Raw genomic sequence first — 14,915 nt, 5'->3', positions numbered from 1 at the left:
TGTTATTAAGGCAAGCTTTGCATCACCCCAATATCTTGTGTATGCGCCAGAATGGGGGACAAGATGCCCAGGCCCATTCACTGGTTACACAATTAGATGGCAAGGAGGGAGGGGGAAAGTGAGAGCTAAATTAAAAGTTAAAGTACTTGTCTGCCCCACCTCTATGCCTAAGGCATAGAGGCGGGGCAGACAACATATGATTGACAGCTGGGATTTTTAAATGCCTTTATAATGGGTTATAATGTTGATATAAAAATGAATTTTGGTTTCTTGTTTAATTTGAAAAAGGTCTTTTATTATACAGCTTTTTATGTCAGGGTGACAGGTCCACTTCAAGGGTTACTTCATAAAAGTATAAATAAAATAGTCGTTTTTCTTTTACTTAATTAAGGTTTAACTGAATTTATTGCTACTTAATTCTACAAAGATGTGGTGAGTACATAAATCTTCTTAAATTGCATAAACATACATATATTACCAAGGGTTCAGAATGACCCCAGTTACTCACTGGAGACATTACAGAGTATGGAGATGAAAAGGCAAAAACTTGTGAGTGCGGTCTAACTGGAGGCATGTGGGCACAGATATAAACTTTCAAGGAATTTTAACAGCCTCATATACCTATAGGCCTTATAGAGTGCTTTGCCTTAATTTTTGACTGAATCCAACACTCCAACATGTAGAATGACAACTAAATAGTGAATTACGTGGAAAGAGCTGAACAGTGCTGGTCTAATTTAACCTAACATATTTCTCTGCATATACCTTTTAATATCACCTTTTAATTTAGATTGTAGTAATCTTACAAATACGCTTTAAATTCTGTTGGACTTATTTTTGTTAAAGTAACTATTATTCTTGACTTTTTGCTAGGGTAAAGGCATTTAGTGCATATGTAAACCATCAATACCTCTTATTCTCTACACTTTGCAATCACAGCACTTACAGTGCAGAGTAGAACTAAGAGAATATAAATCTATGGGGTGGCAGAGAGTCCACATGTAATGTGCTTTTTTAGTCCTGGAAAGGCTAACACAAGCAATTTCTGTTTATTTTGAACTTTCACTAGAGATACGTTTTCAAAAACAATAATACTCAGTGTGATGTTCTAGCCTTTTTAATACTTATTCAAGAAATATATACACTGTATATTTAAAACAACTAAGAGTAATACAAATCCTTGAATACCTCAAAGAAACTAGTCAACTATGTATTACTGGCACTGTACATGTGTATGACCAACTGATGAACTCATGTCATGGTCAAATTACTTTGCCATTTTTTTTTTCACTGTGCCTTGTTCTAGACTACTAGGTCTAGATCTTAAGGCTCTAGAAGTATGTATGTGCCCCTTATTTATTTGTACAAATACCCCATTTTCTTCTGTTTCGTCCCTGGAATGAATAAATTCAGACGAGTCATAGTACTGTGCTCTTCTTTTAACAGGCACCTTGGATATTTTTTGAGAACCCCCCTTGTCCAAAGTAAACTGGGTAGGTGTATTAGGTACTTGTGAGTTGATTTGATCTGAGACATTACAAGTTTCCATTTCTGAGCTGCTGCAACATGGGTATACTGGGACTGTGGGGTTTCCAGAAGGGCTTGAAATGTCTGTATTAGGACCTGATAATAACTCAGAATTTGGTGGTTTGTTGTGAGACAGTGTTAACATATTTGTAGCAATAAAACCAAGATGCTTCTCAATAGATGAGGCTATATGCCCCAAATGTATATCAATCGATGAAGCTATGTGGGCCAAATGCATGTCAATTGATTGTTGTAGACCTTGTGCGGATTGGCTCATCTCATTGCGTAACAAACAAATTTCTGATATGAGTTTCTGTTGAGTGATTTGGCTAGCCTTGAAATGGTCTGAGAATTGTTGGTTGTCACCCCTAAGCTCTCTGTGAAAGGCTGGCATGCTTTGTTGCCTTATTGTTTCTGTTACTTCTCCACAGTGCCTCTCCTGCTCCACAGTGTCATCAATATATTCTTCTGTATCCTGAGTAGTTGTTATGGCTGAAACAATAAGTTGATAAAAGTGTTAACAATAACGGCAAGAACCCACCATCTGTGAAAATACAATGTAATGTGTCCCATTATCTCAGAAGTGGGCAAGCACTAAGCAAACATGCTTTCTGTCTCTATTGCCTTTAAAGGGGTTGTTTACCTTTGTGAAACATTCAGAAATGTAACAGATCACGTAAAAAAATCTTTGCCATATAAATGGATTACCAGAGTAAGTGCATATTTACCTCAGAATGGATATCTATCATGAAAACTTCCCTTCATCATGAGCTCTCTGCTGGGGGGTCACCATATAGTGGTGGCAGAAACGGCTATAAGATCATGTGCGTATGAGCAGTTATTTCCACATCTTAACTACAACTGGCTATATCTCCTGTCAATCTGCATCTGATCCCTAATCTACTTCAGTGTGTTCAGCTTTTAGGAAGGGGGGTTGGGCCAGCATGTGAGGAGAGAAAAATCTGTCACTTTTTGGGACCTGGTGTGCCAGCATGCTTAAGGGCCGTGGCAGAGGGGGAGATTAGTCGCCGCGCGACAAATCTCCCTTGTTGTGGGCGACTAATCTCCCTCATATGCCATCCCACCGGCTAGAATGTAAATCGCCGGTGGGAACTTGAGAGTCAAGTTCCTTGACTGGATTATAGTCGCAAACTGACCAGAAGGAGGTAATGTAAAAAATTAATTATATTAGCAGTACATATTTTCCATAATATCTTGGAATCTTAGAAAAAAAAACACGTGCAAAAGAAAAAAATTGCAAAAGTGCTAAGAACAGAACTCTAAACAATTTTACATTACCTTATTTTAAAGGTTTACTTATCGGGCAGCCCTTATAGCACCTTTGCGGTTATACGTTTTAGAAAATTCCATGATTAGATTATGGTTGGAAATTGACCAGCAGTGGTGATGCTGTAGCAAATGCTGTAGAAAATTGCACCTTTTATTGATTATAATTGCAGCCCTCAGGCCCTGGGCTCCTCTTTTTACTGTATGCAAGCCAGGGCAACCGCAAGGGCACTGAGAAGGCAAAATAATGGTGAAGCACTTGTGAAATAGTACGCTCAACCAGGTGTGTTTTTCAGTTAAGAGGAGTTCCAATCCAGGGTCTGATGTTGGCGATTATGGCAACTTGAAGGGGGGGGCGACCCTAGTGGTTACCTTTCTTTAAACGTTAAAGGAATCTGCTGGTTCTTAAAATTACCATTAGGAAAAACCTTAAAGAAATGTCTCCCACTATGTGTTGCAATGAATAAACTCCAATATACAGAATTCCAGGACTACAAGCAGAAAAGAAGCTGGCAACATATATAACATATGCTAACTTAGGCAATCTGATCAGTCCTGAAAGCTAAATAATCACAAAGATGTGACCCTCATCCTAACTTCAAGATGGTTGCGGATACTTGCAAGTGAGGTTCTTTTTAGGATTCATCAGGATTGCTCAATATTGAGCAATCATCTCTGATGCAAATGATTGTTTAGGTGTACCACACACAAAGGTTTATAACCTGCAGTCTAAGCCTAATATAACAGTGAAAAGTGAAAACATGCCTATGCAGTTTTAAACTGCAACCTCACCTATGTTCTATACTTGCTATAATGAGAAGAAATTCTATAATATTGTTTCTATAAACACTATATTCTGCAGAATGATTTACCATATCTGAGTAAATAGCCCTAGATGCTCCCTCTGATTAAGAGAGCTGCAGCAACTTTTCTATTATAATACGGCTCCTTTTATTAACAGAAATGCAAGAGTGGAGAAGAGTGAGAACAGTGGGAAATGTTTACCAATTTCACTACGTAACGCATGTATGAGACATAAAACAAGAGACAAAATTACCAGCATTTGATGTAAATATGGCACTGCTTGTGTCCAAATCTGAAATCCCTTGGATCTGATGGGGGTGTATAGTCTCCTGTAACAGCCTTTGGTGGTGAAGGGGTTGAAAAACTGGAGGTACAGCTGCAAGATGGTGGCCACATGGTTCAAAGACACTTATCTTCATCTTAGTGCGCCGCCTGAGATCATGCCACCTCTTCTTTAGTTCACTAACTGTTCGGGTGGTGACTCCAATGGCATTAACCTTTGCCACAATGCCCTCCCAAATTTTGTTTTTGACAGCTGTAGGTGTCTTTACACTGAGCTCACCAAACAGTTGGCTCATATTATCATGCACCTAATGGAAAATAAACAATATTTATCCAGTGATGTTCATTATTTTCTATTCATATTTATAGAAAATACAACTATTCTACCTGGTGTTTTCAAAACATGAATTCATTAATTTATAGTGCTCCCCAAGCATAATACTGTTTCAAAATCTGTTTTTTAAAACAGCATCTTCAATGATTTCTTCAGTTTCCTGAATGTGACACCCCTGGTCAGCCAGTTGTCTTCTCGGTGGATTTACCACTCCTACTATCTTTATTATTTAAGGAAATTATCTCATTTGAAATGTGCACCGCTACACCTACATTGCACATGGGGGTACAGGTAGGCAGTCCCAGAAAAGTTGGCTAAAGGTAACTCATTGGAGGCTGCTCATATAAGTTTGTTGTACAGAGTTTGAATATATTTCTGTATAATTATTCTTTTTTAAGTATTTCTTTTTGCAGAGAGGACTATGGGGTCCAGTGTGGCCACTTTGTAGATACATTTGTATATTACAATGCATACCATCACATATATTTTAGCTTTTTTTATGGTTTCAATTAAACTATATATTTACATTGTGCATGGGGCCACACTGGACCTGTTAGCAGTTTGCAGAGAAAAATGGTCTGGTTCTTGACATTCTTCCAGCTTGTGAATGTCCAGAAGATCAGTATTTTGGACAATAACATTTACAGTGGAAAGGAAGGATTATGTCCAATCTATTTACTAAACTAACAGATTGTGTAGTAATAATCTTGAAAGGGTGAAGGAACTAAATATATCCCCTGTATTGCCTATAAATAAGGTTGAAACAATGATTTCATGTTGATAAAATCTTAATAGAATACTTTCCTTCTGCAAAAGAAAGGCACTTTTACTTGATGTAATTTACCATTCTAGGAGGGGTACACCTATAGTGACATTACATATTGACAGCATCATCTGTTTGCCATCATATGTCAAATGCAAAACTGTGTTACAAGCATCTAGAAATGTCCATATATAATAATAATATATGGTTATATATATATAATAATCATATAAGGGAAATGTGCCAAAAATACAAAAATGTTTAAGGCCATTTTATTCAATTTAACCATGGGGTTAACCAACTTAAATTTTGAATCACAGATTTAGTGAAAAAGTTTAGACATGGAAGAGATAGAAGTAAGGCTACTGGCACATGAGTTGTACACCAGCACAGAAAAGCCTATCTGCTACCTTCTTTCCCCTCCATCTGTGTGCACTAAAAGGCATGGGATCTGTCTGTGCACACACAAAGCAGATTTCAGCACGGTTATGCATTTTTGTGCCAAAATCCACTCTGTGTGTGCATGGTACCAGACAGAACCCTTGCTTGTCAGTGCACACAGATATAGAGGGTGCCATTAGTGCATGTATAGAGGCTAAGTAATTAGACAACCTGAGGCTTCTTTACCTGTGGCTTGAATAAGGTATATCACTAACAACCTGCACTCGTAAAAAGTGTGTGCTTGAGAAACACTACTATAGTTTTATATAATTAAGATGCTGTGTAGCAGCTGTATATGGGCAGCCATTCAGTCTGAAAAAGGAGAAAAGGTACAGACATGCTGTATACAATACAATGAATACAATTTTTACACAGGAAAATAAACAGGGGTCAAGTCATCTATGAGTCTCTACAGACTCTCTACAGAACTATATAAGGAATACCCTTCTGGTTTATTTGTAGGTTCTAGATAAACAGATTCAAACACTTTTTGACTTTACAGGACCTTTAAGTTCTAAAACCTTAGTAAGGCATGAACAGGTAAAGCAGATAAAGTATTGAGCTAAACATATATGGATTGCATTGTGTGCACATGTCATCACTGATCCAGACAACATAGCTTGGCCACAGCAGTGTAGCACTGTGTAACCCAAAGCAGCACAGAGAGGTACAACTATGAAAGTAGGTGGGGCTGTATGGTGAAAGCAACACTGATAAAAGGTGTAATGGAAACAAGGTGTACCCATACTAGCCTGCATAGATGCTGCTATGGACACAGAGTGCTATTACTATTATAAGTTTTTTCTGACGTACGTTTGGTAACTGTTGCTATTGACTTCTGGCCTGTTAAAGAATACTGAACCTGTATAACTTAAAAAAAGAGGTTTGGGAGGGTGGCACAAGTGTCACAAGCACACAAAAGAGAACAAGGTGTCTTCAGGTTTTGATAATCTGACTATGGGTTTAAATAGCCTAGCAGTGGACAGCTTGTCATGGCCATGGAGGGCTGCCACCTGGCCAGTACTTCACTAGCCTAGCTGGTAGCAAAGAGCCAGTGTTACCTTCATGCAAGAAATGTTTCCATTGTTATGGTTCCCCTAAATATGATAATGTGTGGATGGATCTTCACACCCAAGCATTTTGATTAGTGGAATTGAAAGTGAAGAAAAGCCATCAAACCTAAGGGTTAGAAAAGTCAAGGGTAATTTACCCCAGTTGGCTCTAAAGGCCAAAAAAATTACCATGTAAATTGGTTAACTCCAATGAACAGTAAAGAGAAGGATCACAATCCAATTAATTTACAATGGGAAAAGGTGAGTGAGGGGATAAATAAGAGGAACCATTTCCCTTAGACTGACAATGAATCAAAGGAAGGTTATTATAGTTTCCTCTAGAACTGTGGAGTCATGTATGTCTGTGTAAAAAAAAAATGTATATTTATTTTTGACAGTTTTCCCTTTAACGTAATCAAGGCTTTGCTCTTTATAGGTCCCTGGTAAGGCCTTATCTTGAGTATGCAGAGCAGTTTTGGTCTCCAGTTCTTAGGAAGGATATTAATGAGCTCAAGAAACTGCAACTAGTGCAACTGGGAAAAAGGATGGAAGATTTAAACTATGAGGTTAGACTGTCAAGGTTGGGGTTGTTTTGTCTGGAAAAAAGGCGCTTCCGAGGGAACATGATTACTCCCTACAAGTACATTGGAGGGGATTATTGAGAGATAGGGGGTGTTCTTTTTTTCCATAAAAAAGATCAGCGAAACAGAGGCCACCCCATTAGATTAAAGGAATTGAACTTTCATTTGAAGCAGCGTAGGTGGTTTATACAGTGAGGGCAGTAAGGTTGTGGAATGCCCTTCCGAGTGATGTTGTGATGGCAGATTCTGGTGATGCCTTTAAGAAAGCCTTGGGTGATTTTTTCAACAAGCATAATATCCAAGGCTATTGTTATACTGAAATACTTTGGTCTGTTTTCAGCCCAACTTAACTATATAACTATGTAAAAAGAGTCTCATGACAGAATTTTATTTATGATGACAATTGTGTGAAACAAGTGCTATAAAGGTACAGAGTGTCTCTTTAAAAGGTACCTGCCTACCCACGGGGTAGAATTGTTAGAATACACCCACCACTCATTTGTAGTATCTATGGGTAGCTCCAAAATAAAGTAGTAATTTTTAAATTTACTAGTCATTTTTAGTCCAGGCTGAAATCAGGCATCACATATTCATAATGGCCTACAAGATGAATATGATTTAAAAAAATGCTATAACTCTATCAGATAGCTGCCTGCCAATGTAAGGAGCAATTGGAGACCTTGAGAAAGCAACTGAGAGACTGAGTGTCAGAGGAACTAAGAGGAAAGCCAGAGGAGGCTGAAGAATTCCCCAAGAAATATCACGAGTACAGGGGTGACCCCAACCATTTGTGTTTTTACTGGTAGTCCACAAGGGGCCCAGTTTAGTGAGGGAACTCATCTACTGTGTGAAGACAGCACCCAGAGGGCAGGATTTATTTTTTTTATTTATGTTTTATATGCTGAAATGGGCAACCACGTGTTAAATAAACTGCCATGAAGTGAATAAAGTGTCGTGGATCCCATAATCTTACAATAGCACTCTACAATTCATAATGTGATTCTTGAACCAACAAATGCATTTCTTTATTTTTAATATTCGTGTGTAGGCAGCCATTGTGCACACTGCCTGAGTCTAAGCTTTCAGAAGGAAACAGCACTATACAATAGAACTGCTTTCCGATAAGCTATTGTTTCTCCTGCTCAATATACTTTCAATAGGATCCAAGTCGCATAACAGAAAAACAGGGTTTCTCCTGCTTGGGTGCTATTCTCATGTCTACCACTAGGTGCATGTGAGGTCATTAGCAATGCTAATTTTTCTTGATCTTTATTTCATCTGTATAATGCTGAAATCTTCTCTAGCCCTTGGTAAACCTGCATTTCAGAAGGGTAAAGGGGTCTGGAGTGTCAGAAAGCATTGCCTCTCATTGTATTTAATGTATTTGTGGCTGAAGTTTCCACTGCTTCTGTGTTTAATGTAATTGTGGTGCCACTTTCCTCTGTCTCTCATTGTATTCAATGTATTTTGTATGACACTACTTTTGCCCCTCGCTATAAAATGTATTTAGGATCTGGAGTTATTTTACAAGTTAATGTACCATTATTTACAAGTGCACATTGTGTGCGTATATATCCTTTACCGTACAAGCCAATTGAATTAATGGCACATGTGGCAGTTTTTCCACAGTGTATTTTAGGAAAATTATTTTGGAGCAGTATAAGCAATTTTGCCCATTAGAATTCAGGACAGTAACAGCAGTGAAATTAGCCTATGGAGGCTCTATAAGTTCAGGCATCTGAATTCTTCAGGTGTCAGAAGAAAATGACTAGCCCCATGTAAAATTTCAAAATTGAGTATTGAAAAAATCTGTTTGAAATTTGAAAAACGCATTTCAATGCAGGATTCTCTAACAGGAGCAACCAGGGTAAAAGGCAAGTGCCCCATACCTTTATTTTTGAACAATTTTATCATTAGGTTTTCAGTTTAGACAGACCTAGGTGCCACAGATGCCTAAATGGCAGGGCTGTATAATTAAAATGGGCAAATCTGCACAAAAGAATAGCAACAATAAAAGTAGGTGTTTTGGTAAGAAAGTTAATTAGAACAAAACTACTGTATTTATACATATATTTATGAAACTCCAATTATGTAAATAACAAAGACCAATTATGAATGTACTAGAAGACAAACAGAAAAAAAATGCTCACCTCTTGCACCAAAACATTTAACTCTTCATCTGAGAAGCGCATCTTCCTTATTCTTGGCAGTGATGTCATTGGACCTGCAGCCTCATCTGTCATAATGTTATCTTCAGGCGCATCAGTTTCCAATTCAGAGGTGTCATCTGCTTCATGTTCAGAGATGTCATCAATCTCAAATTTTAGTATGTCATTTCTTTCAAATCTAAGCAGATCATCAGAATCCATAGGTATTGGGGAAGGTTCGCATTTAATGGGTTTTTCAATAAGGAGATCTTGGTGGCTGGTCTTCATTCTTCTTTTTCCAATATTACTATTAGTAAAATTAACAGCGCTGTCTGTAGAGCCAGGAAGTATTCCCACCATTTCTGCTGGAGAATGGGCTGCAAATGTAAGATACTAGGTAAAAGAATATGTTGCTCTGGGTACGTGGACACCACCAGAGATCAGAAGCAAAACGTAATATTAAAAGTAAATATAACTTGACATTATGCTGTAGGAAATTTTACACCACTTAGAAAAATGCATAGTAACAAAGTAGATGCGGTTGGGGGGAAAAAAAATAACAAAAAAAACCTCCTGTCCATCAAGTTTAGCCTTTGTTTTCTAAACGAGCCTGCCTGCTAGTTGATCCAGTGAAAGTATAAAACGTTTATCTGAAGCCTCTCCCATCTGCCACAAAGAGGGGAAAACACATTTTTTCACTTTTTCAAGGTACTTGCTAATGGCACAATTGATGCTAGCTTTGTCTTCTCCATTGAGAACAAACTTCATGTTGGGTTCAAAAACGTGAAGTCACTGAATGAAATCTGATCTGTTGTTGGCTCTGCCCACTTTTTCTAACCTTGGACCACAGTTAAATAGTAAAAATCACTGTGCAAAGTTTGGGGACCCTGGTTTTAATAATGTCTGAATGGCAGCAATTTAAATTTCCCCACTGAAAATCCACAAGTGACATCTGATTGGCTGTTGGTGGCTCTGCCCACTTTTTTCTAACTTTGAACGGCAAATACCCAGTGACTAACTCTGAAAAGTTTAACAACCCTGGAATTAATACTTAAATAATGTTATCAGTTTAAATATAAACCAATGAAATTAAATGGGTGGAAATGGATTGGCTGTTCTAACCCTGACTATGTAGTCAGCCAGCAACTGACTGTGCAACCCACTGACTGTGGGAACCCTAAAATAAATAGTGTGAGAAAGGCAGCATTTTAAATTTAAACCAAAAAAATCAATAGGTGAAGTCTGAGTGGCTGTTGGTGGCTCCGCCCACTTTTTAAAACCTAAAATTGCAGTCCCCTAGTGTTAAAACTGTGAGAATGGCAGCAGGTTGAATTTCCCCATTGAAAATCAATAGTTAAAATCTGATTGGCTGTTGGTGGCCCCACCTACTTTTTCTAACTCTGAACCGCAGTTAACAGGTGACAAGCTCTGCAAAGTTTGGGGACCTTAGTATTAATATTTAAAGAATGGCAGCAGTTTAAATTTAAACATATGGTGTCTATAGGTGAAATCTGATTGGCTGTTGTTGGCCCTGCTCACTTTTCTAAACTTGGAACATAGTCACCCAATGACAAACTGTAAAAAGTTTGGGGACCCTGACATTAAACATGTGAGAATGGCAGCAGTTAAAATTTCCTCACTGAAAACAATGAAAGAAATGCGATTGGCTTGTAGTGGCCCCGCCCACTTTTTCTAAACTTGAGTACATAGTCACCTAGTGACTGACTGTGCAAAGTTCGGGAACCCTGGCACCAAACCAATAAAATTCAATAGGTGAAATCTGATTTGCTGTTGGTGGCTCCGTCCACTTTTTAAACCCTAAAAATGCAGTCCCCTAGTGACCCTGGTGTTAATACTTTGAGAATGGCATCAGGCTGAATTTCCCCATTGAAAATCGACAGTTAAAATCTGACCCCATGAGTGTGTGATTCATGTTTGGGGAGTGTAGCCTCAAAGCTGTAAGATTGGCAGTTTAATTTCCCCATAAAAGTCAACGGGTGAAATTTGATTGGCTGTTGTTGGCCCCTCCCACTTTGCTTTTTAAAACAAACCCAGTGACTGACTGAATAGGGACAACTGTCTTTCTACTCCAAATTACCAAGTTGCAATGCTTTCTTAAATGTACCAGTTTTTATAAAAATGTGCTTATTTTTTAAAAAAACGTTTCAAAGCTTCTAATCTACAGCTTCTTTTCTCCCACATATCATTAGGTTCTAAGTTAAAACACCTTAAAATATAAGTGCCAGGGGTCCACTTAACAGTTTGATACCAAATATGCACAGGTTTACCTAAGTATGTGGCATGTAGGGGCCCCAAAACGAAAATACCCTGTATCATTTCTGTTGTTTCAGTTACTGCAAATTCAACACATTTTATGGTGGGTAAAGCCACAAAAAACGAAGTTCACCCAAGAAAACCATATATTTTTGGAAAGTACACATTCTTCCGAATCTAAAATGGGTACCCGTGCCAAGCCGCAAAACTTTTCTAAATTTGGCGATTTTGAAAAGATTTTCAAAAATCACCTCAAATCTTTCACTTTGCAGCATCTTTTCTCCCACATACTATTAGGTACCAAGATAAAACATCCTTATTATGTACCTCAACGGTCCACTGAACAGTTTGATGCCCAATGTGCGTAGGTTTACCTATGTGGCCCCAAGGTGAAGATACCCCTATCATCTATCATTTCTGTCATTTTAGCTATTGCAAAACCAACACATTTACTGCATTTTATGGGGGTAAAGTTAGAAAAAAGTACATTCACCCAAGAAAACCATATATTTTTGGAAAGTACACAATCCCCTGTATGTAAAATGGGTACCCATGTCTTTCTACTCCACAGTATGAAGCCCTAAAATTTTTCTAAAATTGGCGATTTTGACGAAACTTCCAATTTGCACTATTTCTCTCTTACAGGTCATTAGGTAACCATATAAAACACCCTAAATATGAACACCAGGGGTCTACCGAACTGTTTGATGTCCAATATACATAGGTTTATCAAAGTACATGGCACTTACAGACCCCAAAATATACCTTGTGCACACTAATTTCATGGCTTACATTTACCTAACTGAAAAACACACAGGCAGTTTTGTGTGTGGTAAAAGGCAGAAATTAAGGATGATCCCTGAAAACCATATATTTTTGGAAAGCAGACATTTAAACAAATCCAACATGGGTAAAGACTCACACATGGCCCTGTAAGGAAGACCATTACCTCTCCCGTCTGCCCTCCGACTTCTGGAACATATCTCTGTTGCCCATGCGATAATGAATGTCTAATGGGCTTTGCCTGCACTATTCCTGCTCTCACTCCTCACCCCCTTTCTTGTTCTATTTACTTTCAGGTGTCACTCTTGAGGTACACGTTTTGTCCCTGTTCTACTCACTTAGGTTTCAATTGTGCAATTGGACATGTGTCCATAAATTCTCGCTAAGCCAATTATCTAAGCAACTGTCGGTTCTCTTTATATTTCATAGCTTGTTATATTTTTTGTATATTCCATGTATTTGTTATGTTCGCCCTGGCTTCGTACTACACAATTTATCTGAAGTTGTTGCTCTGTACGTCAATATTGTAGGTGGGGTTATGGGTGGAATGGGTCACTTGTATTTGTAACTTTGAAAAAGGCTGGTGCTACAGTCGAAACATTAGTTTGTTTGTTTGAATAACACCACTTTATGTACTTCATAAGACCTGTAAGAGCGTGAGTGCTGTTAGCGCTTTTCCTGCTCGTTATATTATTTTAGTGAGAACTATTCTGCTGATTCGGAATATCAAGGAAGATTATCAACTGTGATTCTAATGTGTCTACATCTGTGCACTATAACTAGTGGGATAGTTATAGTTCAACAAGGGTTCAACACCCTTCTCCTTCTAATTTAAGTTTCCTTTTGCACTGGGTGTCATTCTTCTGCTTTATAAAACCACCCCAGATAAGGGATTTGTATATCATTATTGCAGTTTTTTGGTTTTAAAGATTTGCTTTGCTTCCACTGGGACACACACTTATTATGCATATTCTGCAGCATGGCCTTTCACAGCAGAGGTTTCCTCCCATTAAGGAGGTCAAGGTGCTCAACTGGGAGCTTTTTTTTTTGTTGTTTTTGTTGTTAGGAAACCACCATTATTTCCCTATCCAAAGTGCAGGCTCTGTTAGCCTGCATCTCTGGTAGCAAATACAAATTTCAGCTGATAGGTGCCCTTTAATATTTCAGCTATAATCTTTATTTGGTTGCTAGGTTCCCCCTGGCCCTAACAACCAGGAAGTTGCAGAAGGTGAATAGAATCATTTGTAACCGTTTTGTCTTGCTGCCCGCAGCCCATCCAACTTCTTCTTCAAGGTACCCTGTGGGCCACCTGACCAGCTGTAGAAGATCAGATCAGAGCTTTTCCATCCTCTTGTGCAGTACTCAAAAGCTGGTCATACAATAACAGATTTAAGATACCATTTTGGGGTGTATATACTAAGACTGAATTTCACTGATGATATTGCCCATAGCAACCAATCAACAATTAGAGTTGAACAAAAAAAAAAGCAACAGGCAACATCACTGGTGATATTAATCTCCAATCTTAATAAGCATCCCCCCCAATCCAGTTTTTCTGTGTCCTTGTTTGCATAGGACTTCCCTGACATTCATCTGGTCAGTTTGAATCCAGGAAAGGCAGGAACACATCAGCTGGTTGAAGCAGCTCTCTCCTTATAGGTCTACTTAGAATTGCATTATGATCTGACTGTTGACCTGAGAGGCACACTATCAAATTATTCCAATTTGTAGGCAAAGATGTACTTATTTGTGACCTAACCGAAAAAGCATATCTTTAGTGCCAGATTAACTCCAACCTACTAAACAATTCTTTTGCCTTAGTTACAGATCAGGCTTTGTCAGTACTGGTAGACCAGGAGGGGATGAGTTATTTTTATTTACTAGTTATATACTACTAGTGATTCTCTGCTATCAGAAGGGAAAAATAATCTACATATTAAACCCATATGGCCAAATAATACTGATCTCTGCCTTTGGTGATATTTGTTTAGTTTATTATCGTTTATAAATAGTTATTATCTTTAGTTTATAAACGTTTAAAAATATAATAATGTAATACAGTATAATGTATTAAAACAATTGACAAACATGTCTGTAAAATTATTGGCCCTAGCAATACACGATAGCGAAAATACACGTTAAAATACAGAAATATGCCTCCAAGCAGAAACTACAGTACTCCTAAAATGTACTCTTGCATGCTATACCTTGCTACAAATCGGCTATCTCTTACTCACCTAGTTTTCTTGCCTTCTATATTTAAGATCTCCTACCTGAAAAATACAGCCAGACGGCGTCACCTGTAGTCGAAGTCACGTGTTGCTAAGTGACGTCAACTTCCGCCAAGGTTTTTTTTTTTTTACGTCTCTTTTATATAAAGAAAATACTCCACCTCATTTCTCTTTGGGTTTTAATGTCAAAATGTAATAGTATTTAAAAGTGTTTATCGCGTGGCTATATGTAACGTTTAAGATAAATGTACGTTTAAAGTATTATACGTGGGCCCTTTCGTAGTGTAAAGAGACGTATGTTCGGCTAATTAAAATATACATCGTTATTGAATATGTAATACTTAATCAACAGTGATCTCCAAGCTATTTTTTCAATAACTATATAATTTTGTAAACCGTACTGGAAAAG

General features: G+C 37.9%; 1 protein-coding gene across 3 annotated transcripts; it reads right to left on the bottom strand.

The window, feature by feature from the left end:
- Positions 1-1,101: 1,101 nt before the first annotated feature.
- On the bottom strand, positions 1,102-14,638 carry trhd (tumorhead). 3 transcript variants are annotated; one of them, XM_004917847.2, is made up of 4 exons: positions 14,549-14,638; positions 9,222-9,595; positions 3,872-4,208; positions 1,102-2,019 (listed from the first exon to the last, which is right to left on the bottom strand). In XM_004917847.2, exons 2-4 carry the CDS (start codon positions 9,576-9,578, stop codon positions 1,268-1,270), a joined length of 1,446 nt encoding a protein of 481 aa, XP_004917904.1. In that variant the 5' UTR covers positions 9,579-9,595; positions 14,549-14,638; the 3' UTR covers positions 1,102-1,267. The 3 variants fall into 3 exon arrangements, with proteins under 3 accessions (XP_004917904.1, XP_004917903.1, XP_002931572.1); XM_004917846.4 differs by having other exon boundaries at positions 14,513-14,617; XM_002931526.5 differs by lacking the exon at positions 14,549-14,638 and having other exon boundaries at positions 9,222-10,047.
- Between the last annotated feature and the right edge of the window lie 277 nt (positions 14,639-14,915).

This window comes from Xenopus tropicalis, chromosome 9, assembly GCF_000004195.4.
Source record: "Xenopus tropicalis strain Nigerian chromosome 9, UCB_Xtro_10.0, whole genome shotgun sequence".
Lineage (NCBI taxonomy): Eukaryota > Metazoa > Chordata > Amphibia > Anura > Pipidae > Xenopus > Xenopus tropicalis.
The sequence above is the reverse complement of the archived record's forward strand: the minus strand, read 5'-3'. Positions and strand labels throughout refer to the sequence as shown.